The sequence below is a fragment of the Enhydra lutris genome, unplaced genomic scaffold (assembly GCF_002288905.1).
Source record: "Enhydra lutris kenyoni isolate GAN:26980312 unplaced genomic scaffold, ASM228890v2 scaffoldscaffold84, whole genome shotgun sequence".
Classification (NCBI taxonomy): Eukaryota; Metazoa; Chordata; class Mammalia; order Carnivora; family Mustelidae; genus Enhydra; species Enhydra lutris.
The window spans coordinates 3,032,700-3,059,134 of record NW_019154168.1 but is presented as its reverse complement, the minus strand read 5'-3'; the positions used below and the strand labels follow the sequence as shown (position 1 = coordinate 3,059,134).

At 39.8% G+C, this 26,435-nt stretch overlaps 1 protein-coding gene across 1 annotated transcript in view; it reads right to left on the bottom strand.

Moving 5' to 3' along the window:
• Positions 1-25,083: 25,083 nt before the first annotated feature.
• The window catches only part of LOC111161331 (plakophilin 2), a 92,380-nt gene continuing 91,028 nt past the window's right edge, over positions 25,084-26,435 (bottom strand). Inside the window, exon 14 of the mRNA XM_022524929.1 lies at positions 25,084-26,425. Coding sequence (XP_022380637.1) covers positions 26,357-26,425 — 69 coding nt within the window. The 3' untranslated portion in view covers positions 25,084-26,356. The remainder of the gene's footprint in view (positions 26,426-26,435) is intronic.

Here is a 26,435-nt window from a genome sequence, read left to right as displayed (position 1 = left end):
CTAATCAATGAAACATAGATCCTGTTTGCAGAAATGTTTGATCAGGACCTAAGTAGCTGTGTTCAAATTCAAGTAGTTTCGGTACCCACTAATTTTATTAACATTTGTCCATGGGTGAAGACCAAACTGGAAGGGTCTCACTAAAAAAAAAAAAAAAAAAAAAAGATGAGAAAAATTCCTCTGCTCATAGCTGTTTTCCTAGAAACCAGAAAAAATCTTACATACCTGTGCCCCTCTTTCCATTATGCATCACACATAACTCTTCTTCAAGCATAGAGTTTAAGGAAGGTCTGGGGAGCAGGAATCAGGGACACTTTAGTTCATGTCAGGCTGTGACCAAATACACAGCACATATCGTCAATTGGGACACTTTCCCTATGACTGCAGATATCATTTGACACTACACATTTGAGACTGTACCCTGTTAGTAGGTGACCATGAGCCCTGGTTTAGATGCCTCTTGTCTCAGCCGAATTCTTAATATGACCATTTTTACTCTCAAAATTGTCCTATTTTGACAATAAATTATATGGTCACTCTATCTAAAGTTTCTACTCAAAATCCAGTTAATCAAAACCTCTTTCAGAGTTAAGAGTTTTTAATATGGGGCACCTGGGTGGTTCAGTTGGTTAAGCAGCTAGCTGACTCTTGACTTCAGCTTAGGTCATGATCTCGGTGTCATGAGATTGAGTCCCACATGGGGGTTTACCCTCACACACTCTCTCTCTCTCCTTTACAAGAAAGAAAGAAAGAAAGAAAGAAAGAAAGAAAGAAAGAAAGAAAGTTCCTTAGAACTTACTCATCTTTTAACTGAAAACTTGTCCCTTTTACCAACCTCTTCTTATTTCCCCAACTTCTGAGCCCTGGCAACCACTTTTCTACTGTTTGTACAAGTTTGACCTTTTTGGAGTGATTCAACATATGGGCCACCTGAGTAGCCAGTGGGTTAAGCGTCCACCTTCAGTTCAGCTCATGATCCCAGGGTCCTGGGGCTCAGCTCCCTGCTGGGGGGGGGGGGGCTGCTTCTTCCTCTCCCTCTGCCACTCCTCCTGCTTGTGCTCTTGCACGCACTCTCTTTCTCTCAAATAAATAAATAAATAAATACCATCTTTAAAAAAAAAAAATCTTCTTCTGCCTTCTGTCAGGAATCCTGGGACACCAATAAACAAAGATTCTTCCCATCCGGTTTCTCTCATTCTTAGCCTGGAGCAGTGGTCCAGTGGTCTCCAAATCATTGTGGTCATGCATTCCCTAACTAAGAAAGTTTGAGCAGCCAGAATCTCAGAGTGTGTGTGTGTGTGTATGTGTGTGTGTGTACACATGTGTGCAACATGTACTACAAAAATATTATGTACCTCATAAAACACCCACAAATTGAATTAAAATATACAAATAAAAATTCTGCTTTTTAAAAATCTTGTATCCCATTGTGTGAATATGCACCCTCCACTGGGGTACACACACGACGTTCTAAGAAGAATGCCTTGAAGTTCAGAACAAAGTTCAAAGGAGCCGACCTCCTGCAGTGATAAATCTGCTCTGGCTTCTCCCATAGGAATATTTTAAAACTAGTTTTTAATGGCTTTTTATTTTCTTAATGCCCACGAGTAGTCCTTATACCAAGCCAGAACTAACTTAATCCTTGATTTTTCTTGTTCTTTTCTGACTTACCGTATTTTTTTTCCTTTGCTTACTCTCTGTATTTGCAGTCTTGTTTTCTCTCAAGCAATCTGTTTCCAACATATTTTAACACTTAAAGCATATAAATTTACACTGACTTTACAAAATGCTTTTTCCAGCAATACTGATGGGATACACACGCAAACAAGGAGGGAGGGAATTTCCTTTAGATTCTGTTTGGATTCGGCCCAAGATGGAAAGGACCTGGAAGCCTTTCAGAGATGGGATAAAATGACAATTGGATGAAAAACTGTAAAGGACATTGGGATTTTCCACATATAAAAAAAATATAAAAGAAACATGAATAGAAATAAAACCTGTACTACTTTTCACTAGAAATAACTATCTAATACATAATAAGAGCTATGATCTCAGCAATTTGGCCTTCATATCCTGGATGGATGTCTAAAGCCTATAGGCCAGCCAGTAAAAAGCAGCATATTGTTTAAAAAAAAACAACAACAACAACAACAAAAACAAAACCTTATGAGTCAAATTTGAGACATTTAAAGACATATAGTTTTTTTTTTTTGGAAGACAACCTCTGTTACCAGTTCTTTTGCATCTTTTCCAATCCATCATATATAATGCCACTAAAAATGTACTATATAGACCATCCTGCATCATTCTTGTTTTGATTCAAAATTATATCTTAGCAAAGTTTCTAGTCAGTAAAGGAAGAGGACCCTCATTCCTTTTTATAGTTTCATGAACAGCTGTAAGATAATTTATCTAGTCAATCATTTATTTAGCCAATATTGATGATCAACAGCACCAGCATTTAGCTATTACAAATATTGCTGCAGGAATAATCTCACACATGCCACTTTATGTATGTACTGATATGTCTGTAGTATGAATTCTTAGAATTCAATCGCTGGTCAAAGAGTGGTTTTAGCTTTAATAGGTATTAGCAATTATTGCTCTGTGATTCTGTGATGCTGACCTAATCCCAACAGGTCTAAACTCAATTTTACTCCTGTTTTTCCACAGGTGGCTTAAGCCTTAAATCAGCCTCGACCGTGCCCTCCACGATGCTTAGCTCAGGCCACACTGCACACCGACGTCTTACCTGTGGTCTTAGTCCCATTCTTCACGTTGACCTGCTGGCCCACAATCTGAATTTTGCAGGGGGCCTCAGGTGAGGGGCAGTTCAACACCTGCATCTCGGTATCTGCTTTGCTGTTACAAGTCACGATAGCCACGCACGTCTTCTCTCTGAGAGCTGGTGAGTGTTGACCCCCAGAGCCTTAGTCTGGCTCTTGCAGCTTTACTGGCCTTCTGGGGTCCTGAGGAGAGTTTTCTCGTAGTCCAGGGAGCCACAGAGTGCAGGAAAAATACAGGCTTTGGAGCAAGATAAATATAGTCTTGAATCACAGCTTGATTCTTTCCAGCAGTCACCTTCACCAAGCCCCTTAGCCATTTTGTTCCAGCGTTCTCATCCGTAACACGGGGACAGCAGTGTTAGTGTCATGAGGTTTTATTGTTAAAAGCAGAAGCAATAATGTGCGTAACATTTTTGGCAAAGGCTGACGGGTTCTATACACTTTATTTTTATTGCTCTATCCTGCAGCCACCTTTAACCGGAGACTTTTTCCCTCCAATCTGTGAGGGCTGTGGCGGCGTTGATGACTTGTATATTAAAGACATGAGGGGGAAATATTCCTTTTTCTTCGCCTCCTATGTTACAGGTAGATAGATTCTTCCTCTTCGTGATCCTGAGTAAAAGACAGACGTGTTCTTAAGCCTGCTGTATGGCCCAAGTAACCTTCTCCTCAGTCAAAGGGGAGGGTCTCCTATGGGCGGTCTCAGCTTGAACTCTTCTTTCAGTGCTAGAAATGGTCTTTCAGGGGTGCTTGGGTGGCTCAGTGGGTTAAGTCTCTGTCTTTGGCTTGGGTCGTGAACTCAGGTTCCTGGCATTGAGCCCCTCATCGGGCTCTCTGCTCGGTGGGGAGCCTGCTTCCCTCTCTCTCTGCTTGTATCTCTACGTCAAAAAAAAAAAAAAAAAAAGGGCTTTCACAGGGGTCTTGCTGGCTTTGAAAATGTAGGCTTTGAGCACAGAGCTCACATAACCACAGTCCTATTATCTTGGGATTTAATAATAGTGTAAGAGGAAAGCATATTAGAAATTACTCTTTCGGGGCACCTGGGTGGCTCAGTGGGTTAGGCCTCTGCCTTCAGCTCAGGTCATGATCTCAGGGTCCTCAGATCGAGCCCCAAGTCGGGCTCTCTGCTCAGTGGGGACCTTGTTTCCCCCTCTCTCTCTGCCTGCCTCTCTGCCTACTTGTGGTCTCTCTGTCTGTCAAATAAATAAATAAAATCGTAAAAAAAAAAAAAGAAATTACCCTTTCATCATGAATATCCTTACCTTGAGAAGGCCAATAAACATTAGTTAATGTACAGACCAACAAAACTGCAGATAAGGAAATCAGACTATTTTGTTCACAAGGTCATGAGGAGAAGTAACAAGTGCAACTGTTGACACCAAGCACTCAAAACGGGTGTTTTCTTGCTCTGTGCTGAAGAGAGATTCAGGATTGTTAGTTGCTACTCGGCAAAAGCCTTTCCAGTCTGATGATCATTGCTGAGTTTGTCTTCTGGCACTTCTCACCAAGTTAAAAGATTCTAACTTTTAGAAAGGTTTTTGGATGTTCTGTTTTTCAGTGGCTTGATGCTACTTTGAATTCTTCCTTTTTTTTTTTTTGTTTTAGTTTTTTTTTCATTTTATTTTATTTCTTTTCAGTGTTCCAGCATTCATTGTTTATGCACCGCACCCAGTGCTCCATGCAATATGTGCCCTCCATAATACCCATCACCAGGCCCTCCCAGCCCCCCACTCCCCTCCCCTCCAAAACCCTCTGTTTGTTTCTCAGAGTCCACAGCCTTTCATGGTTTGTCTCCCCCTCCGATTTCCCCCAACTCACTTCTCTCCATCTCCCAATGTCCTCCATGCTAGTCCTTATGCTCCACAAGTAAGTAAAACCATATGGTACTTGACTTTCTCTTCTTGACTTAATTCACTCAGCATAATCTCCTCCAGTCCCATCCATGTTGCTACAAAAGTTGGGTATTCATCCTTTCTGATGGAGGCATAATACTCCATTGTATATATGGACCATATCTTCCTTATCCATTCGTCTGTTGAAGGGCATTTTGAATTCTTCCTTTTTTAAAAAAATTTCCCACTTTTATTTATTTTTTATTAACATATATTATTTGTTTCAGAGCTACAGGTCTGTGATTCATCAGTCTTACACAATTCACAGCACTCACCCTAGCACATAGCGCATAGTACTTTGAATTCTTAAATATCTCCATATTTTTAAGTAAAATAACCTAGTGATCACAGTTTTCCAGTGAGATTTAAACCACTGTTCATTATAGCTGTAGTTATCTTGTCTGATGCTTTATCACCCATGTTTCTGATATACAAAAAACAATCTCCAATTTAAACTTGGATGTAGGAATCCCCCTGCCAAAGAGAAAGCTGTTTAGCTGCTTTGAGAGTTGTTGGAAGTCTATAATTAGTTCTTGTGTATGTGCCTGTGGGGATTTGGTGGTCGGGAAGACAGGGAAATGTCAATTGGTGGCAAGCCTAAAACGCTGGCAATAAACTATGATAGGTAGCTCCTTTACTCTTATAAATCTGAGGAAGAAACCGAGAGAAGAAATACAGAAATGCATGATGCAACAAAATCACAGGGTAGTTTAGACTTAGAAGAAACTTGCTGTTCTTCTGGTTTAAATGCTTTACTCAACAGATGATGACCCAAGACCACGATGCTAGAAATTGACATAAGTTTAATTTTGATACCAATCTTATGGATGATGATATTGAGGTAACTCAGACAGTAAGTGTAGACTTGGAATTTGGACCTAGATTTGGTTGGCTTAGGAACCAAACTTTCAGCCTCTGTGCTACCTCATACACATAGATCTATGAGACGTTTTCTTGCATTGATTCACTTGTGTTTGTTTATAATGAATGACTGCATTTGCCCCATTGCATTTTGCTTATATTCCCTAAAGGATTTAGATGGTTTTAGTGCAAGGAAAAGACATTCTCTTATGTGTAAAAGACTTGGATTATCGCTTGAGTTTTTCCCCTCTGGAGAATTTATAACCTCCACAGTATCCCAGGAGATCAAATTGGCAGGGGAAAAAGGGCCAGGGAGTCAGGCAAGGGCACAGAAAGGCCAACCTGAGGATCCTACAAACAAACAAAACGATCAAACAAAAAATTGGGGGTAAGATGTGTAGAGTAATGACCAAAGGACACACCCAGTAAATTATAATACTGAAAACAATACTGGTCATGCTTTAAAATTGGAAAATAATGTTGATAAAGGAGGTAAGTCAAATTGAGGGGCTGAGTCAAAAGGATGTCTCCGTGGGGGAAAAAAAATTAACTCACTATTTTCCCACAGCCTGGCTTGAAGTTTTAATCATTTCGCATATTTTTTTTTTTAAGATTTTACTTATTTATTTGACGGAAAGAGAGCGAGCACAAGCAGGGGGAGTGGCAGGCAGAAGGAGAGGGAGAAGCAGACACCCTGCAGAGCAGGGGAAGCCCAATATGGGACTCAATCCCAGGACTCTGAGATGACCTGAGTCATTAAGCAGTGGCTTAATCAACTGAGCCACCCAGGAGCCCCTCATGTATCTTCACGTGGTAAGTAGAGAGGAGGAGAAAGGAAAGTAGCAGGTCCCTACATAAGATACAGCAAAAGACATATTTATTTCAAAATATAAGTATTAAATCTGTACCACTTCACCTGTTCAATAATTAAAATTTATTGAACACCTGTTCTGTGCCAAGCCTTGCATGAGATGTTACATACCCATAGATAAGACACCACTCCTGAGCTCAATCAATTAACTGCCTGGCAGGGAGACAGTACACAGATGTCTACAATATAATGGACAGGTAATAGGACCATAAAACCTTAATACAACAGTTTGAACAAGCAACTCAGCTTGGGGTATCTGGGATATAATCACAACAATTCCTTGAGTTGTAGGAACTTTTAGAAGGAGAGGAGAGGAGGTTTGCCAGATGAAAACAAAGGGCAGAAGATATTTCAGGTGAATGGCAGTGCATGAGCAAAGACACAGAATTATGCGAGCACACGCATGGAGGGTCTGGAGAACTGTGCAAAGTTAGCATGGCTCTAGCTAGAGGACCGAGGGTAGTGGCTATTATATGTGGGGGTGAGGGGTGCTGTCCCCCTGTGCAGCTGAAAATCTGCATCTGAATTTTGGCTCCTTAAAAACTTAACTACTAATAACCCACTATTGACCAGAAACCTTACCAGTAACATAAACAGTCAATTAACACATATTTTGTATGTTGTATATATTATATATCTGTTCTTACCATAAAGCCAGGCAAAAGAAAATGTTAAGAAAGTCACAAGGAAGAGAAAATACATTTATAGTACTATACTGTACATATCGGAAAAAAACTACATGGAGAACAGATAAGCAGTTCAAACCCTTATTGTTCAAGGGTCAGCTGTGTTATACTAGCTAGTTACAATGAAAGTGTTAATAGTTATTGTAACAAGTACATTCCATGTACACTAATGCCAGACTGGAAAGCAAGTTGAGCAAGGCTGGGTCTGAGAGAGTGAAAGTTTCTGTATATGACAGAGATTATTAAAGATAAGATAAAAAACAACTTCATAGCAGAAAGATGGACAATATAACCAAGCTTATCATTTCCAGAGTTTAAGGAGGTCTTGACAACAAAGAGATAGTCAAGCGGACCACTTCACCCTGAGACAGCAGTGGTAAGAGCTTTCTTGAAGTCCAGATGAAACTGAGCAAAACACTGTAGAACAAACAGAATGAATCAACAGAAGAATCTATGCAATCCTCTTGGATTTCCTTTCAGAGAACATGTCTAGAGAAGAGAGTATGGCAATTGGAGTCTCAGAGTCTGAGGTTTGAATTCTGGCTCCGCCATTTTACTCACTATGTGGCCAGGAGCAACGTAACCTCCAGAGTCTTAACTACCTCCTGCGGAAAATGGAGGCACGGAGAGGTGCCTCGTGGAGACACTGCAGTGAAAAGTGTAGCACGATGCCTGGCACCCAGTGTGAACCCCCAACGTGAGAGTTAACCTTGCTGTGATCTCAGGGGACTTGCTTTGAACATGTAATCGAATTTACTGCCTTCTTCAGAACAACTCTAGAGAAAGTCCTTTGAAATAAGCTATGTTGGATGAACCATCAGTGTGGGAGGGTTGTATGTGGTGGCGGTATGTCTGCGGAGAGGTGAGCAGTTTTTGAAATAGTTTCAGAACAAAGAAAAAAAATGCCACTTTATGCAGTGGATGACAGATAACTACGTAAAGCTTTTTGCCAGTCAATGTTATACAGAAACTGTCAACTCTCAATGAAGCTGTAGACTTACAAAACCTAAGTTCTATAAGGGTAGATGGCTGTAGGGTCATCTTTATGTTGTTCAACATAGTGCTGAGCACTGTATCTGACACATAGCAGGTACCAAATAACTATCTGTTAAATGAAAGAAGAAAGAAAGGAATGGTATTGAAAAGGTTTGGGCATGCTCAAAGATGGCATAACCTTAACATAATCCAAGGGCAAGTTGATAAGCATTTGGGGGATACATCGGCTTCTTTATGTTGACACTGAGATAATCAACTGTCATGCTTTCCCACTAAATATTCCTTAGTACAGGGGTACCTGGGTGGCTCAGTCGGTTGACTATCTGACTCTTGGTTTCGGCTTGGGTCGTGGTATCAGGGTCGTGATATCGAGCCCTGCATCAGGCCCCATGTTCAGTAGAGTCTGCTCGAGATATTTTTCCCCCTCCCTCTCCTTCCTCCTTGGCCTGTGCTCTCTCTCGCTAAAAATAAACAAAGAAATAAATAAATAACATCTTAAAAAATATTCCTTAGCACCATTTTCAGAAAGAAATAGTCACTGGATAATTCCTTGAACAGGTGAAGTTCTTAGAAATTCCAGATGGGTAGGTTCATAGAGTTCACATCTGAATGGACATTGTTACCAGAAAGACTGAAGGAACACAAATGACAGTGCAGTTTTACATTCCTCCTTTAACATGAAACCCAGCAGCCTTCAGATGGTTTCTGTACTCTTTTCCATTTTCAGCCAAAATAGATCCTTTGTGCCTCTCTCAAACTTTCCCATTATTGCATAATCTAGGAGGTCCCTGCAGAGCTTCCCTTGCTGTTAAGCTGAACTGACAGAAGAGTGATATTTTCTATTTAAGGCAGAGCTTGGAAGTTACCAGCTAATTCTCAAATAGCACTGAAAAACAAATGCTGGGATCATGCACCAGATATTGGTACCTTTGCTTTTACTTTCTCGCCTCTAAATATCAGCTCCTAAACACCAGCCTGTTTAAGAGGTCCCATCACTGACATGGGATCATTGGAATTGTTATTTCTTTAGAAGGCAAAATTTAGGCTTTTATATTTTGTTTTCATTATATTTGAGAAACAATGCCTCACATCTACATAAACAAACCTGGAAATTCCATCTTGGAGGTTCAAATTCAAAATGTTAGAGTATCTTTGTTCCTTTAAGAGGTCCCTGATAAGAGCGCCTGAGTGGGTCAGTTGGTTAAGCGACTGCATTCAGCTCCGGTCATGATCCTGGAGTATCAGGATCCAGTCCTGCATCAGGCTCCCTGGTCAGCAGGGAGTCCGATTCTCCCTCTGACCTTCTCCCTTCTCATGCCCTCTCTCTCAAGTAAATAAAATCTTTAAAGAAAAAAATTAAAAATAAATAAATAAATAAATAAATAAGTAAATGTCCCTGTTAAGAAAAAAATATTTCTAAACAAATAAGCAAGCAAACAAACAAAAAACAACCCACACCTCACAAAGTGAAGAGGTTCAGTACAGTCTGTAATTTTGATAATATGCCACTTTATAGAGTGATATCTGTTTTCAATATCTAACTAGCTTTTTTAAAAAAGTTTTTAAAATTTATTTATTTGACAGAGATAGTGAGAGAGGGAATACAAGCAGGGGGAGTGGGAGAGGGAAAAGCAGGATTCCCGCTGAGCAGGGAGCCTGATGCGGGGTCCATCCCAGGACCCTGGGATCATGACCTGAGCCGAAGGCAGATGCTTAATGACTGAGCCACCCAGGCGCCCCTCTAACTGGCTTTTTTTCCTCTATTAACCTAAATGACTTCTAATATTTTTCACAGTTATTTAAAACATTCTCATGTGGTCACAGTTAAATCCTATAAAGGTCAAAGGGACTCGGCCTTTACATAAGCAAACCTCAGAGACACTGCGGTTTAGTGCCAGACCACCACAGTAAAGTGAGTATTGCAATGAATTTTTTGGTTTCCCAATGCATACAAGAGTTAGGTTTAGTGTATTAAGTGTGCAACAGCATTATGTCTAAAAAACGCCCAGTGTACATACCTTAATTTACACCTACTTCATTGCTAAAGAAAGCACTAACCATCATCTGAGCATTGAGAGTGGTCATCTTCCTGGTCGAGGGTCTTGCCTCAACATTCATGGCTGCTGACCGATGAGTGATGGCCGCTGAAGGCTGGGGTAGCTGTGGCAATTTCTTAAAATAAGACAACAATGAAGTCTGCCCCATCAATTGACAAATTCCTTTCACATATGATTTCCTTGCAGCATGTGATGCTGTTTGATAATATTTCACCCCCAGCAGAACTTCTTTCAAAATTAGAATCATTCCTCTCCAACCCTGCTGCTGCTTCATCAGCTAGTTGATGTAATATCCTAAATCCTTCGTTGTCATTTCAACAATGCTCATGGTATCTTCACCAGGAGTAGATTCCTTCTCAAGAAACCACTTTCTTTGCTCATTCATAAGAAGCAACTGCTCTTGCATTAAACTTTTATCAGGGGACTGCAGCAATTCAGTCCCAGCTTCAGGCTCCCCTTCCAATTCTCGTTCTCTGGCTGTTTCCACTGCATCAGCAGTTACTTCATCTACGAAAGTCCTGAACCCCTCCAAGACATCCATGAGGGTTGGGATCAACTTCTTCCTAACACTTGTTCATGTCGATATTCTGCTCTCTTCCCATGAGTCACGAATGTTCTTAATGACCTCTAGAATGGTGAATCCTTTTCCGAAGGCTTTCAGTTTACTTTGCCCCAATCCTTCAGAGGAATCACTATCAATGGCAGCTATACCCATACACAATGTAATTTTTAAATAAGAAGACTGGGAAGTCAAAATTACTCTTTGGTCCATGGGCTGCAGAATGAATGTTGCGTCAGCAGGTATGAAAACAACATTCATCTTGGATGTCTCCATCCGTTCTGTTGGGTGATCAGGCACACTGTCAATGAACAGTAATATTTTGAAAGGAATCTTTTTTTTTTTTTCCTGAGTACTTCTTAACAGTGAGCTTAAAATATTCAGTTAACTATGTTGTAAACAAATGTGCTACTACCCAGGGTTTGTTGTTCCCTTGATAGAGCACAGGCGAAATAGATTTAGCATAATTCTTAAGAGCCCTAGGGTTTTAGAAATGGTCAGTGAGCATTGGCTTCAACTTAGAGTCCCAGCTTCAATAGCCCCTAACAAAAGAGTCAGCCCGTTTTTTGAAGGCTGGCATTGGCTTCTCCTCTCTGGCTGTGAAAGTCCTAGATGGCATCTTCTTCTAATATAAAGCTGCTTGGTCTACATTGAAAATCTGTTGTTTAGTGTAGCTACTTTCATTAATTATCTTAGCAAGATTTTTAAAAAAATTTTATTTATTTGAGAAAGAGAGCAAGAGCATGAGCAGGGGCAGGGGAGAGGGAGAAGCAGACTCCCCGCTGAGCAGGGAGCCTGACACAGGGTTCAGTCCCAGGGACCCCACGTCATGACCCGAGCCAAAGTCAGACACTTACTTAGTCGACTGAGTCACCCAGGTGACCATTAGTTAGATCTTGATAACTTGCTGCTTCACCTTACACTGTTATGTTATGGAGACAGCTTCTTTCCTTAAACCTCATGAAGGAAACTCTGCTAACTTCCAACTTCCTTTCTGCAGGTTCCCCACCTCTCTCAGATTTCACAGAATGGAAGAGACTCAGGGACTTCCTGTGGAGTAGGCTCTGGCTTAAGGGAATGTTGTGGCTGGTTTGATCTTCTATCCAGACCACTGAAACTTTCTCCCTATCAGCAATAAGGCTGTTTTGCTTTTCTTATCATTCATGTTTCGCTGGAGTGAACTTTCAATTTCCTTCAAGACCTTCTCCTTTGCGTTCACAACTTGGTTAACTGGTGCAAGTGGCCTGGCTTTCAGCCGGTCTTGGCTTTCAACGTGCCTTCCTCACTGAGCTCAATCATTTCTAGCTTTTGATTTAAAGTGAGAGATGTGCAACTTTTCCTTCCACTTGAACGTTTGAAGGCCATTGTAGGGTTACTAACTGGCCTAATTTCAATCTGTGTCTCAGGAAATAGGGGGGCCCCGAGGTGAGACAGAGAGATGGGGGAATAGCCAATTGGTGGAGCAGTCAGAACACACACATTTATCAATTAAATTTGCTGTCTTATTGGGTAGGGTTCACAGGACCCTCCAACAATGACAATAGTAACATCAAAGATGACTGATCACAGATCAACCATAACAAGTATAATAAAAACTCTGAAATAGTGTGAGAATTATCAAAATATGGCACAGAGGTATGAAGTGAAGAGAATGCTATTGTCAAAAAGGTGCCAATTGACTTGCTTGATGCAGGGTTGCCAAAACCTTCAACTTGTAAAGAGCACGGTATCTGGAAAGCGCAATAAAGCGAAGTGCAAAAGAGAAGAATTCCTGTAATCTCAACTTAACCGGTCTGGAGATATGGGCTTTTCCAGGGAAAGGGGCATGATCTCAAGGTTATGGCCATCTTCAATCAAAGGCAAGTCCCAGAGAGGGTCTCAGCTCAGAGACAGTGATTGCTAACACTCCCAGAAGCTGGATGGGTGTGCTCCAAACCTGAGATAGGGTATCCTGGTGGTATACCTTGGCCTCTAAGGAGAGATGGAAGTGGGACTCCGCTCAGAGTTCTGGCCCTGTTCACTTTCAAATCATGGCAGATCATCTTTAATTTTTTTTTTTAAGATTTTGTTTATTTGTCAGTTAGATAGAGAGCACAAGCAGGAGGAGTGGCAGGCAGAGGGAGAAGCAGACTTCCTGCTGAGCAAGAAACCGGATGTGGGACTAGATCCCAGGACCCTGGGATCATGACCTGAGTGGAAGGCAGAGGCTTAACCGACTGAGCCATACAGGTGTCCTGAGATCATCTTTAATTTTTAAATTAGTTTTAAACTTTTAATCATGATCTATATCACACTAGAGAACTTACAATATTGTCTACTATATAGAGCATTTCCAATACCTTGGAAACCCCCACATAAATCTCCTTAATTGTATCTTCTACAGAGGTAACTGCTGAGCCACATTTGATGTTAATCATTTACTGGCTACTCTTTATAGCTGCTCCTTTTTTAAAAATTAAGACACTAGTGAGATTGGACTCGAGGAAACTATTCAACCTACAACATGATTTTTTCCCTTATAACCATCTTATTTCACATGTGCTTAAACACTTCTCTACACATACTACAGAATGGATACGACATTACATTCACGGATACGATACTGTTCTCGACGTGGCAAGCAGGGAGCACCCCTACAAAGATCTTCTTTACATGTGTTCTCCACCCCCCCCAGCTTTATTTATTTATTTATTTATTTATTTATTTTCAGCATAACAGTATTCATTGTTTTTGCACCACACCCAGTGCTCCATGCAATCCGTGCCCTCTCCAATACCCACCACCTGGTTCCTGGTTCCCACCCCCCCAACTCCTTCAAAACCCTCAGACATGTGTTCTTAAAAACACTTCTCTCATGCATTCCTTTATGGCTTTTTAAAGACACATAAGTATTCCTAAAAATATTTTTTAGTTTAGTTTAAATGGACTCATCCTACTTCAGTCTCTTCCTGCTTAACATGATCTAATTTAGTTTTCATTTTTACTGGTGATTATAGCGGCAGCTTGTTCTTTTCTCTTACTGTATATTATTCCATTATATGATGAGCAATGCCATTGATTTCTTTTATATTGTCTGATGTTGTTGGTTGGAACTTTGGGTACTAACTTGTCTATGAGAGTTTGTTTTTTAAAAGAGGTTTTGTATTTGACCAAAGCCTTAATCTCTAGTTGTTGACTTCCATGCAACGGCACAAAACAGATAGAAATATCCTTTTCACAGAAGAACTTTTTGTTTTGATAGAAATGTCTTCCACTTAATCATTAGAGTCTGTTAATCTATAATGGTTGGTTTTAGTTAGAGCATACCTAACATAAAAATTTTTCAAAAATGAAATAAAATCAATGTTTTATAATTGATAAACTGTGATTCTACATTAGAAAGATATATGAAGGAATCCTGTCTTTAAAGACAATTATCACATGATCTCTCTGATATGAGGAATTTGAGAGGCAGGGCAGAGGATCGTGGTGGGTAGAGAGGGAAAAAACGAAACAAGATGGGACCAGAGAGGGAGAGGAAACGTAAGAGACTGTTAATCTCAGGAAACAAACTGAGGATTGCTGGGGGGTGGAAGGGTAGAGAGAGGGTGGCTGGGTGATGGATACTGGGAAGGGTATGTGCTATGTGTATTAGGTATGTGAGTGCTGTAAAATGTGTAACACTGATGATTCACAGACCTGTACCCCTGGGGCAAATAATACATTATGCGTTATTAAAAAATAATGATGTTAAAAGAATCAGCAAAATCAATAATAATTGTGGTATATAAAAACAAATTTTGTGTATGAGTATCTCACAAATAACTCTGATCCTTTGAGTTTTATTGCTGCGATTATCAAACATGGGACCTCAGCCCCGAACATGCCTATTCAAGATGATGAATCATAGGCAGTGAATTACAAGATGCTGAACTTCAGCCAACAACTCTAACAATAAAGAATTTGACTAGTTGCTTGGGATTTTACAGTACACTAATGTGAATAGTTTTTCAAAAAAGATTAATTTGCTAAATATAGCATTGCTGGAAATAACCTTTCTCTAATGGTTTTCCTGATGAAGAAGCAATTCCTACAAGACAATCTGGCCCTCAGTATAATTTCAAGGAGCTAACGACAGAACAAATCAATGGCGTTAATTATCTGCTTGCCAAAATTAAGCTAAAACTTTTTAAAGCAAATGCCCCCACAGGGGTTTGTTCAAAAATGATTTTAAAACATCTAAAATGGCTTAGTATTCTTGATTCAGAAAAATTTCTTTGAAGGATATAAATTCAAGATCTGGAAGTGCCTTTCATTTCCCATGAGTTTAAATCCACTGAGCTGTCAGGAGCAATGGTTTTTTCCTCCAGGAGGGAAAAAGGAAGAAGGGGTGTGTGTGTGTGTGTGTGTTTCCCTCAAAGGAGTGTTGTTTACTAATTTTTATTTATTGTAGACTTTTTGTATCAGGGCCCAAAGTTAGAGCTGTCCTTATGATGTTTACAGAATGATGGCTTTAAAGGTAATAAAGTAACGCATAAGAACATTAATTACTCTGTGTGCGCTTGCAGGACTCCGTTAACTCTAATCCAGCAGGAGAAACTTGCCACCATCTTGCTTCGTGTGTAAGACTGTGTGTGAGTCTATGAGTAAGTCGTTCACACCACCCAAGCAAGACAATAAAATGTTGTTAGAGATTGGGGAAGGGGTCCAGGTATCAGACAAAGCATGTGCTTCCAAAGTCCTATTACTGTAAGAAGGATAATCTGTGAGAAAGGGCAGAGGGAGATCATCTGCGGTTTGGGTGGCTCAGGTAGAATCAAATGGGACCAGCATCTAGACCCCTTGTCCACATCTGGAATCTCTGCCTATAATCACACCTGAGATAGCATTTTGGTCCTGGATTTCATACCAATAAACTTAGACTACCATCTGCTTTCTTTATTTTTATTTATTTATGTAACTTATTTTAAAGATTTTATTTGAGAGAGAGAGAGAGAGAGCATGCACACATATGCAATCACGAGCAGGGGGAGAGGCAGAGGGAGAAGCAGACTCACCACTGAGCAGCGGCCTCTGAGGAGATGAGGCAGGGCTACATCCCAGGACTCTGGGATCATGACCTGAGCAGAAAGCAGATGCTTAGCCAACTAAGCCACCCAGGCATTCCTATATAACTGATTTTATTATCCAGTATAGTTTAATACAGTGTTATATTAGTTTCAGGTGTACTGCTTTCTTTATACAGGTGACTTTGTAACCTTGCAAAGGCTCTAGCCATCATAGAAATGATGACATGAATCAAAATAATATTAATACTTCTATATACACCCAGAGATGAAGTTTTAAAAATCATTATAATCTGCCTCTATTTGTTATTTAACATATTTAATACAATTAAGGAGATCTGGCATTTTGTACTTGTAATTTTATTTATTTCTTTAAGTTTTATTTATTTTTTAGTAATCTCTACACCCAATGTGAGGCTCAGACTCATGACCCTAAAATTGAGATCAAGAATCCCATGCTCAGGGCACCTGGGTGGCTCTGTGGGTTAAAGCCTCTGCCTTCAGCTCAAGTCATGATCTCAGGGTCCTGGGATCGAGCCCCACATCGGGCTCTCTGCTCAGCGGGGAGCCTGCTTCCCCCTCCCCCTCTCTGCCTGCCTTTCTGCCTACTTGTGATCTCTGTCAAATAAGTAGATAAAATCTTAAAAAAAAAAAAAAAAAAAGAATCCCAGGCTCTTCCAACTGGGCCAGCCAGATCCCCCTGTACTTGTGATTTTAATTTGATATGTTTAATTAATATTAGTCTTATGATTTTTATGAGGAAGATTTTTGATATAGTTTGAAAATAGTATTTGACTGTCTAAAGGAATTGGATATTTCAAGTCTGTATGTTTCAGGTTTCTTAGCACCATTTAACTTAGTCAAGTTTAATTAAATATTTGGATCTAATATGTTGGGTGTATGAAGGCCTTGAGATACACTGAATAAGCATGATTATTGTTTATCATGCTTAACCAACATATAATTAAAGGTTAATTATTTGGGATAAATTACTGTTAAACTTATTACTTATTGAAATAGTAATCAAAGATCAAGTAAAAATTTTATAGAAAAATTATATGTGTATTGAAAACCAAATATTTAAGTTGAGTTCAATGTTTAAGAAACACCAATCTTTATGATATACCAAAGATCCCTTTTTAACATTAAAGAACTCAGTTAACAAATGATTATGCTCTTCTGGGAAACTAACTTCCCCAATTCTTGGCAAATATATGAGTGACTAGAATACTCTCAGGGTTCGGCACAGAAAACAGAATTCACTCTAACAGAGTAGAATTTCTACCCATACAACAGTGTATAAGTAGAAAGGACTTTGGGTGTTCACATACTCCTGCAAGAGCTGGACGAGTGGAAGTCAGAAGGTCAGCTGCTGCTGGTCCTACCATCACACCAGTCACTATCACGGCTACCAACGTGCATGGAGCTGGTGACCGGACATTGGTACACTTATGTCCATCGGGACTTGCTTGCCAAACGCAGTAGCAGCTGGAACATGGCCTCCACTTCCTCCCCGCCTGCATCGCACTGGCAGAATCCAAGCTGTATTCTAAACTCTAACAGTGAGAGAGTGAAAAAGGTAGCTTCTTGCCTCCTAGCGCCTAGGACACAAGAGGGAATTTAGAAGAGGTAGGACTGGGTGCTGAGTGTCCAAAGGCAAGATCTGTGAAGCAAAACGGCCACAAATCCATACAGGCCTAGTTATTATGACATAGCATTATTTTTTAATATCATAGAATGCAGGTCAGAAATTGGGTGCCTTTTATCATATAGAGCATCTGGGGGATACAGAGTATTAGTCAACCATAGGTGGTTTTCCAGTAGAAGTTTTAAAAATGTTTGTGACCTAATTTAGACTACTTAATGGTTCTTTTCATTTTGTAGAAATTATTTCCTCTTGACATTTGTCAGCAAATACATCGTATAAAACAGGTTTCTTTCTCACATGGTTTTACAAGGTTTATATTTCAGCACTACGATTTTCTGGGGCAATATGCCCCAGAGTGTGCTTTCCAGGGGAAATATGACACCATTAGGTCAAAACTGTGCCTTCCAGTTCCCTCTTGGAAATGTATGTATTTTTTTATTGAGTAGAAATAATTTCACAATGTGGCTGAAGACTGCTTTGTAAAAAGGCTTATCAACAGAATAAATAAATCTGAAGTCCAAAATTAACTCACCAAGTTTACTTCTCTTTTTCTATATTCTCACAAGCAATTTAATCTTCTAGTTGGCATTTTGATCTAGGACAGAAACACTGTATCTTCTGGTTTGGAAATTTTCTTGATTTGGTTTTGCTCTATATAATAGTGTTAAGAAGTGATAGTTACAATTGTGATTGTGAGATACAAAAACTAAAACATTTTGCTCTCTATAGTAGTGTTAAGAAGTGATGGTTAGAATTAAGTTTGATTGTGAGATATATAAAAACTAAAATAATAATAGCTTACACCCAGTAAAATTTTATTTCTCTCTCATGTGTGCAGTGTCTGAAGATAAGTGGCCCTGAACTGGTATGACCGGGTTCCATTGAGATCATGTCCCACCACACCAGAGTGTGGCCTTCCTCCTTGTGGTCAGGCAGGTAATGTCAGCATTCCAGGCAGAATGGAGAAAGGGGATAAATGAGGGCAAAGTAGGTATGTGCCCACTGTGTTAAGGAAGGTTTTGAGAGGCTGTAGGATTATACTTTACTTCCGTGCTGCAAGCTAGCATTTACTCACATGCCTTCAACTCAGCTGCCACGTGAGTCAGGGAAATACAGTCTTTACACTGGGCACCGCGTGTCCTAACAAAAATTCTCTTGTGATGGGAGAAGGAGAGAAAGGATGTCGTGAGGGTAACGAGCAGTCTATGTCACACCCATACTTTCATATATACATAAAACATTAACTTCAGAAAAGTATCAGAATACCCTAAGGAAAAAAAATCATTTTTTTTTTTTCAGAAAAGGAAGCTAAGTGCTACTGTTTGACCTGATGCATTATTTACCCTAAGTAGCACAAATGTGTTTCTTTAATAGAAAAGCTTATTCAATATTTCCTCCTGGGTTAGCAAGAACATACTATCTCCCACTGCAACCCTAGTAGTAAAGGGAGTCCTTTCATTTTGTGTTCCTGCAAGTTTTCCCTGATTTGAGTTCTTCAGGATAGAGTTTGGTGTGAATTATGGATTAGCAGAAGTGAAGTGAGCAGAACCAGGAGGCACGAGGAGGGACTGGAGAGACGAGGAGATTCAGCAGGGAAGTTTTCATCTTCTTCCCACTATGGAATTTGCTTTCTGCTCTAAGATGATTCCTGGGCCACTGTGAAAAGCAGGGGAATTAGACTGGAGAAGCTGAAGTCTGGGGAACCCCTGGGTGACAGACCAGTCTATAGGAGGCCATCAAGGCTACCTTGTATTGAGTGCCCAGGAGCCAAGCATGATGAAAACATCACCTCATCTTATTCCCTGAACCATCCAGTGAAGCGGTAATTGTCCACTCCATTTTCCCAGTGACTCAGAAAGTTAAAGTAACTCCCCAGAGTCAAGCAGCCAGGGAGGGGTAAAGTCAGAATTCCAGTCCACGCTGTGTCTACTGGCCAAACTGATGTCTCACTGAGGAAATGAGATTATCCAGACACCTCGGGCTCAGGCCTGATGTTCTAAGATGATGTGGTCCATGATGGTAAAACTTGGGGTCCATAATTACTAGTTAAAGGTGAGGAATGGTAGATGTCACGAAAATTAAAAAGAGGCGCGGTATTTCCAAAATGATTTTATTCCACCTTACTGTTTAGCTGACCATCATCTTCATTTTTCTCCTCGAAATCATGATTATTGGTTTAACTGCAGTTCCCAACTCTTCCGTCATTCTTCATCCACAAGCCCTCACAGACTTTGTCCTAAATGCAATGCAACAGACACACTTGTCCTTTCTCCTGTGGCATTTGAGACAACACTTCTCCTACAGGCCCAATGAAGTCAGATTGCTAAAAAATGTTGAATTCTTAAAAGAAAAAAAAAGGTAAATTCTTTCTTCTTCAGATGTCCTTACAGATGGCAGGCGTTGGTTGACTACTCTGCCGCCCCTTTTGTTCTTGTTCAATAAAACCCCGGCTTTGTTCAAGTGTTCCCCACCCTTGCCTCAGTGAAGGTAGGCCCAGCCTTGGGTTAAATGTGATCGGTTTGAGAAAGGAACAGTAGTTTCATTTTTCTCACCAGGAATTGATTTAAGAAGGGACAGGTGAAAGAATTCCGGGCAATATAAAATGAGGATATCTGATGGAGGCTTCTGGGAAATTTTTACTTATTAAAAAAAAGCATGCAAGTGGGGCTCCTGGGTGGCTCAGTTGATTACATGTCTGCCTTTGACTCAGGTCATGATCCTGGAGTCTGGGGATCGAGTCCCACCCACATCAGGCTCCCTACTCAGTGGGGAGTCTGCTTCTCCCTCTGACCTTAGCCCCTCTCATGCACTCTCTCTCACTTTCTCTCTCTCAAATAAATAAATTAAATCTTCAAAAAAAAAAAAACAAAACCAAAAACCAAAAACCAAAACAACACTTAAAAAAAAAGATGCAAGAAAAGATTGCTTGCTCTTCTGGCCTTTAGACATGGCCCTATAAAGGTGACACGTTTGGAGCTGCTGCAACCATTTTGTCAACATGGAGAAATCAACCAGGGGACAAAAGCAAAAATGCCAAGGATGGCAGAGCAGAAAGACTGAAGGAACCTAGATGTTTTTTTTCAAAAAAGATTTTATTTAGGGGCACCTGGTTGGCTCAGTCGTTAAGTGTCTGCCTTTGGCTCAGGTCATGATCTCAGGTCCTGGGATTGAGCCCCACACTGGACTCCCTGCTCAGCAAGAAGCCTGCTTCTCCCTCCCCCTCTGCTGCTGCCCCTACTTGTGTTCCCTCTCTCACTGTCTCTGTCAAATAAATTAATAAAATATTTAAAAAAAATTATTTGTTTGAGAGAAAGATTTTATTTATTTTATTTATTTGATATTTGTTTGAGAGAAAGTGAGCAAGAGAGCAAGAGAGCTGAGCAGCGAGCCTGAAGCAGGGCTCTATCCCTGATCTCAGGGTCATGACTTTAGCCGAAGGCAAAGGCAGATGCTTAACCAACTAAACCACCCAGGGATCCCCAGAAATCTAGATTCTTGGTGACTTCAATGAGCTGCTGGAATAACCAAGCCTGAGCCTAAATCTGGTCTTCCTGTTACATAAAATAAATACATTTATTGTTTAAGCCACTTGAGCTGAACTTTTTTGTTACCTGAATGCAAATGAAGCATCTTAAGTGATAAACCAAAGCAGGAGAAATAGAACCATGAAATGAGGAAGTGGGTCACTTTAGGTATGAGCCTCCAGAAGAAGTGGCAATGTGCTACTTAGTATGTTCACACATAATTCTTATAAAGAGCTGTTCAGCAATACCACAAAAATAGATTACTTCTATTTTTTCAATTAGGAACTGCAAAATCCTCCAATTAGAGCAAGAGGTAAAACAAATTGGAGAAAAAAATTTTTGTTAATTTTCTAAATATTAAATTTTTCACACATTCTTAGTAAAGGATATCAATTCTGACAACTCCTCCTGGCTAAAAATGCAGGTATGTTCTTCTTAGTCCTTTGTCTCTCAGGCTAACCATTGTTCTATGAGAGACCTATTCCAGAAAGTCTGTGTGGCTCTAGAGCTCCCCAACTCTCACCCTGTAGAATGACGACGTTCATTTCCCAGGAAACGAGATGACGACTTTTCATTTCCCAGATACCGCAAAGGATACTGTAAACTGTACAAGTTTCCATCACACAGACATCTGTTTTGCTCAGACGTGTGAGCACTTTCTCGCAAAGCTGCATCTCACTGGTTGTCAGCTCCAGGAATAAACGTTCAATACATGTACGCTGAAAGAGAATTGCAAAGTGGAACTCCTCCTTTTTTTCTAAAACAAAACTCCAAAGGACTGCTTATTCCTGGGAAGAACATCTTATATTACAGCTGTAGGAAAATCTGCAAGTTTTAACTTGTTTTTTGTTCCTTACCAGATGGATTGTATGTTAGTAGCTTACGGTGAAAGTCAGGCCTCTGAGAGATTTAACTGCTTCTTGACGTGAGATTTAGGACAGGGTTTGATCAGCTGGATGTAGGAATGTCTGTTGCTGCCTCAACATGCTCCTCTGGGCTATTAACTGCCTTCTGGGTTGCTTTCTTGCCTGTAGACGAGCACACTCCAGGTGGGAAAGAAACAAAATACTCAGGAACCAGTCCTTAATCTATTGAAATCATTGACTTTCTGATTTCACTAAATCATGACTAAGCCCAGGTATGGTTTCTGAGTAGTCCAGGCCTCAGGAGATGAACTGGACGAGGCTGCCAAGCAGAGGAAAGCCTCTCGTCCTCCTGCCTCTGGCCCAGATCATAGCGCCTACAACAGAGGCACAGCTTCAAGAGTCATCTAGGGAAAAAGGCTGTACTGATTCAAACAAAAGTCTCCCGTTCTTGGGCGATTTCACAATGTACAGTGCACGTTAGACTCTGAGAAGCCTTGTAATCAATCTTTGTATAATCCAGCCCTTCTCAAACTTAGTTGATTTGGGGATATGTCTTTTCATTTAACACTTACAAATACCTCCCAAAAGACTCGTTTCCTGAGGAAGAGACACTCAGGATCACTTGACTGGGCCATATTTGTTTTCCTCTTTTTTTGCCTGGCCTTCTAAGGGACGGTGTGTGTGTAAAATGGGTAGCTGGGGGAAGGGGTTGTGGCTTTTAACTAAATCAACCATATCTGAAAAGAGAAACTCAAGAGATGGAGTAGAAAAAAAGAGCAAAGAACCCTCAAACCAGGGAACTCCAAGTAATGTAGTTAGCACTTGTTGGGTACATACTGTCAGGGACTGTTTTTAGTGCTTTACAATTAAGAAGACATTTAATCCTCAAACAACCCAACAGTAGAAGTAACTACTACTATCATTCCCACCTAACAGCTAAAGAAGGCTGAGACTCAGAGTAAGTAAGAAACTCACTCCAGCTATTAAAAAGGAGAAGTCACACTTTGAGCTCAGACTGGTTGGTTCTAGAATCAGTCCTCTTCACCATTATGCCAAACTGCCCTTATAAACTCTCCAAAGAGAGATAAGCCAAACAGATCCCCCACATTGCCCCAGCATGGAGACACGTCTACCATTCTTTGGTCTCCAAGTAGACCCTGTGAGGAGCTATCCCACCTGACTTTCTATGGCCTCCCTGAAATTTCTGGCTGTACTCCTTTGGAAGGTGACCTCTTTCTACTTCACATTATTTTCATGTGTAAAATGTAAAAAAAAGAAAGAAAAAGGAAAAACTGTATCCTTCATGAGGAGGCTGTGAGGAGTGCTCAAATATACATCCACTACTATTCAGTCAAAGCTAGTCTCACAAGCCTCTACCTATTGGCCCTGGTCTCTCCTCTACTCAGAATAAGACTGTCATCTTTTATACAAAGGTCCTTCAGATATTTGAAGACAGGTAACATGGCACCTTTCTTCTAGGCTAACTACTGCTGGATTCTTTACGTGTCTCCCAGATGGCTTCAGAATGCTTTCCCTTCCTCTCATACTTTAAACAGCTCTTTTACCAACATACAGCATTTTGATCTTTCTTTCCTGAATATATCATAAAAAGAGAGTTTTCCTTTCTCTTACTGTCCTTAAAAGGTTGAAGTTTATTTCCTAAGAGATGAAGTTGTCAGTACCACTACAAACTAAAACATTAAATGTAATGCAGGATTTTACTTTGAAAAGTTTCCTTTTTTATTTATTTTCTCTTCCACAACAAAAAATTTGATGTAACAGTTACTGAGTCTTAAAATGGGTGCATTACAGGGTCATGCGAGCATTAGCTGAACGAATGACTAAAAATTTTTCTCCTGTTACTTTGATAAGAACTGAATCTTTTCTGATGCATTCAATACTTTAAGAAGGACTTGACCAGATGTCCTCTAAATCCCCCCCTAATCCTCAGATCCCATGATTCGAGGCTTCTACAATTTTGTTGGAAGTACAAACATACTGAAGTTGACCTCATTCCAAAGCACAATAAGTTCATGACACATTTTATTTAGAGGAAATTTCATTTATAATATAGTACAAATAAATTATAGGTATATAAAGATATTGAAATATGTCTATTTCCTATTTCCTTTCTTTATTCTGAGAAATTGCTTCTTCAGAGGGTAATTAAATTCATTTCAAAGTGGTTTATCTACTCATGCTGCGTATTTCCCCATTTGACATGTTAGTCCCCTATCTTGCCAGATAACCCCTTGGTTATTTCCATCAGGTATAAACAAATGTTTCCAGTGACAGAAAGCCAGGGCAGTGACCTCCCATATGCCACACCATCATTAAGAATTCTTGACAAGGAAGCAGTCCTTTGGAACTCTTAGCACAAATACACAAAAAGGCTCCACTCAGCTTGTCAATTCTCCTGATGACATGGGGAAGGATGGGACACATATTTAAAAAAAAAAAAAAAAAAAAAGCTTTTTGTGTGGACCTGAGATCAAAACTGATATTCAACACACAAGGACCTCCCCCAGAGGTATCCAAAGATAGTAAAATAGTGAGGTTTTTAGTAAGCGGAGTGAACAAAGCAGGACACGCGGATCAAACCAGTCTATCTTGTCAGGGTCACAGACCCACTCAATTTACTAAAATCTACCACATTAGTATGTCTCTCCATTGTTGCATGCTTTAGTCATTAGCTAATTCCAGTTTTCTTACAGGAAGTGTTTCTTTGTAAAGAATCTAGGCTTTTAAGTAGGGAAGAAATAGAAACAATTACAAAGTATTAAACCCTTAGCAATGTAAGTTTATAAGGTCAAATCTTCAAATGCCATGTCAATCATAGCACATACACTGTGATACCAGAAATAAATCAGATGTACACAGACCAATGCAGGCAACATTATTTTGACCTCCTTTTGTGTTTAATATTGAAGGCTCTACTAATGCATTAAAGAACACAGAAACTTCTGAACATCCATCAGTTATGTGGAAGAATAAAAAATGTTCCAAACGTTATTCATCAAAACTCTAGAAAAAGAAATGATTTTTCTCTTCAGTATTTAAAAATTGGTATCTAACAATTTCATTTTGAACTAGGTTAGTATTCCGAGTCTTCTCCATCAAGCTCTTAAAAAGAAAAGAATTTTGTCTTCTCAATATACTAAAGACTTAAATACACATTCAACTTGAAAATGGGCATTTATTTTTCTATTACATTTCTCTGGCCAAAGGGAGCTGAAGGATTTTTTTCCCTCTTACCTTCTTATAGCAAACATTGTCAGATTTTTTTTTTTAAAAAGCAAAATATAACAGAACTGTAGTTGAGAAGACTAATTTTACATAAATGGTACTAATCATCGCTCAGTTAAAAGAACACTTGTAACAGATTCACTTCAACAGATGATGTCAATTTTTCAACACTAGTATATCCCATATCATTTCTGCATGGCCTTGACATATTTTTCCTCAACAGAGTGTCTTCATTTTTTTGCTCTGTAATTTCCTTGACTTAAAATAATGGCTTGAGGAAGATCACATGAGATTTAGAGGCTCTCTAAGGTGGTATTTTTTAAATATTGGGCAAAGTTGGGCTGATTGATAATGTAATTTATTAAATGAGCTGTTTTCAGTGCCCTGGGCTCATGCAGCAGTTTGAGAGGTTTTTCATTTCCTTTTGTAGCTGAAGAGTATGGAGTCTGTTTTCTACCAGCCCACTGAAGTTGCTGAAAAAGTCTGGGTAATGAATCCTACTATTCTGGAGAGATTTGCATTTCACGATGTTGTCATAGGGTAGGTATTTCCTTGAGCAAGACTCATATTTAAGTGTTAGAGGGAACACGGAATTTCATAACCATAGTCGCTGTTCTCTGAGAAGATTTTTAAATTTGCTATGATCACTTCATTTCGATTTCATTTTCTTAGAGTCATGCACACTCAATGTGACCTAAATTTCTTCAGTTCATTTCAAATCAGAGAAAAAAATTCAAGAGGATAAAAACAAGCACAAAGTAAACAAACATATAAATTTGCCATTCAATTTTCTCCTGCAAATATTTCTTGTCATTTTCATTCTGTTTCAACACTGCAGAACAATACACTCGTGGCCAATGGCGAAGCAATGTGCATAGGAGTGACAAAATATGGAAACCAGAAAAGGACTATAAGTGTAAATCAAACTTTTAAAATCCTGGTAATAGAACCGCCTCCTTCTTTCCTTGTTTGTTGTTAATGCTCATTCCACATGAACTCGCATTTCAGTTCCGGGAGGCCCTGCACCATGAATCCTGATCACAAGGACCACAGTCTGTGGAGGGTAAAAGCGAGGCTGTTGCCAGTGTCTACTGGTAGTAGACTTGAAAAAGTTTTCTGGAAAACTAATAAAATTATATTCTGCCTATATGTCTTCTGGATTCTGGGGACCTTGGAAATAGAAAAGGCTAAGAAACAGGGCATGCTTTTTTGAGGTTTCTTGGGCTGGGAAGTAGAAAAATAGGTGTTTTCCTTTGAGGCTTTTTTTTGTGGCTGAGAATGGTGAGGTTGAGATTTCTGAAAGCACTTTTTCATTTTCCTCAGTCTTTAAGGGAGTGGTAGGCTTTGGCAGTCCGGCTGTTGACAAAATCTGTCTTCTTAAACTGAGCCTTTGGAATA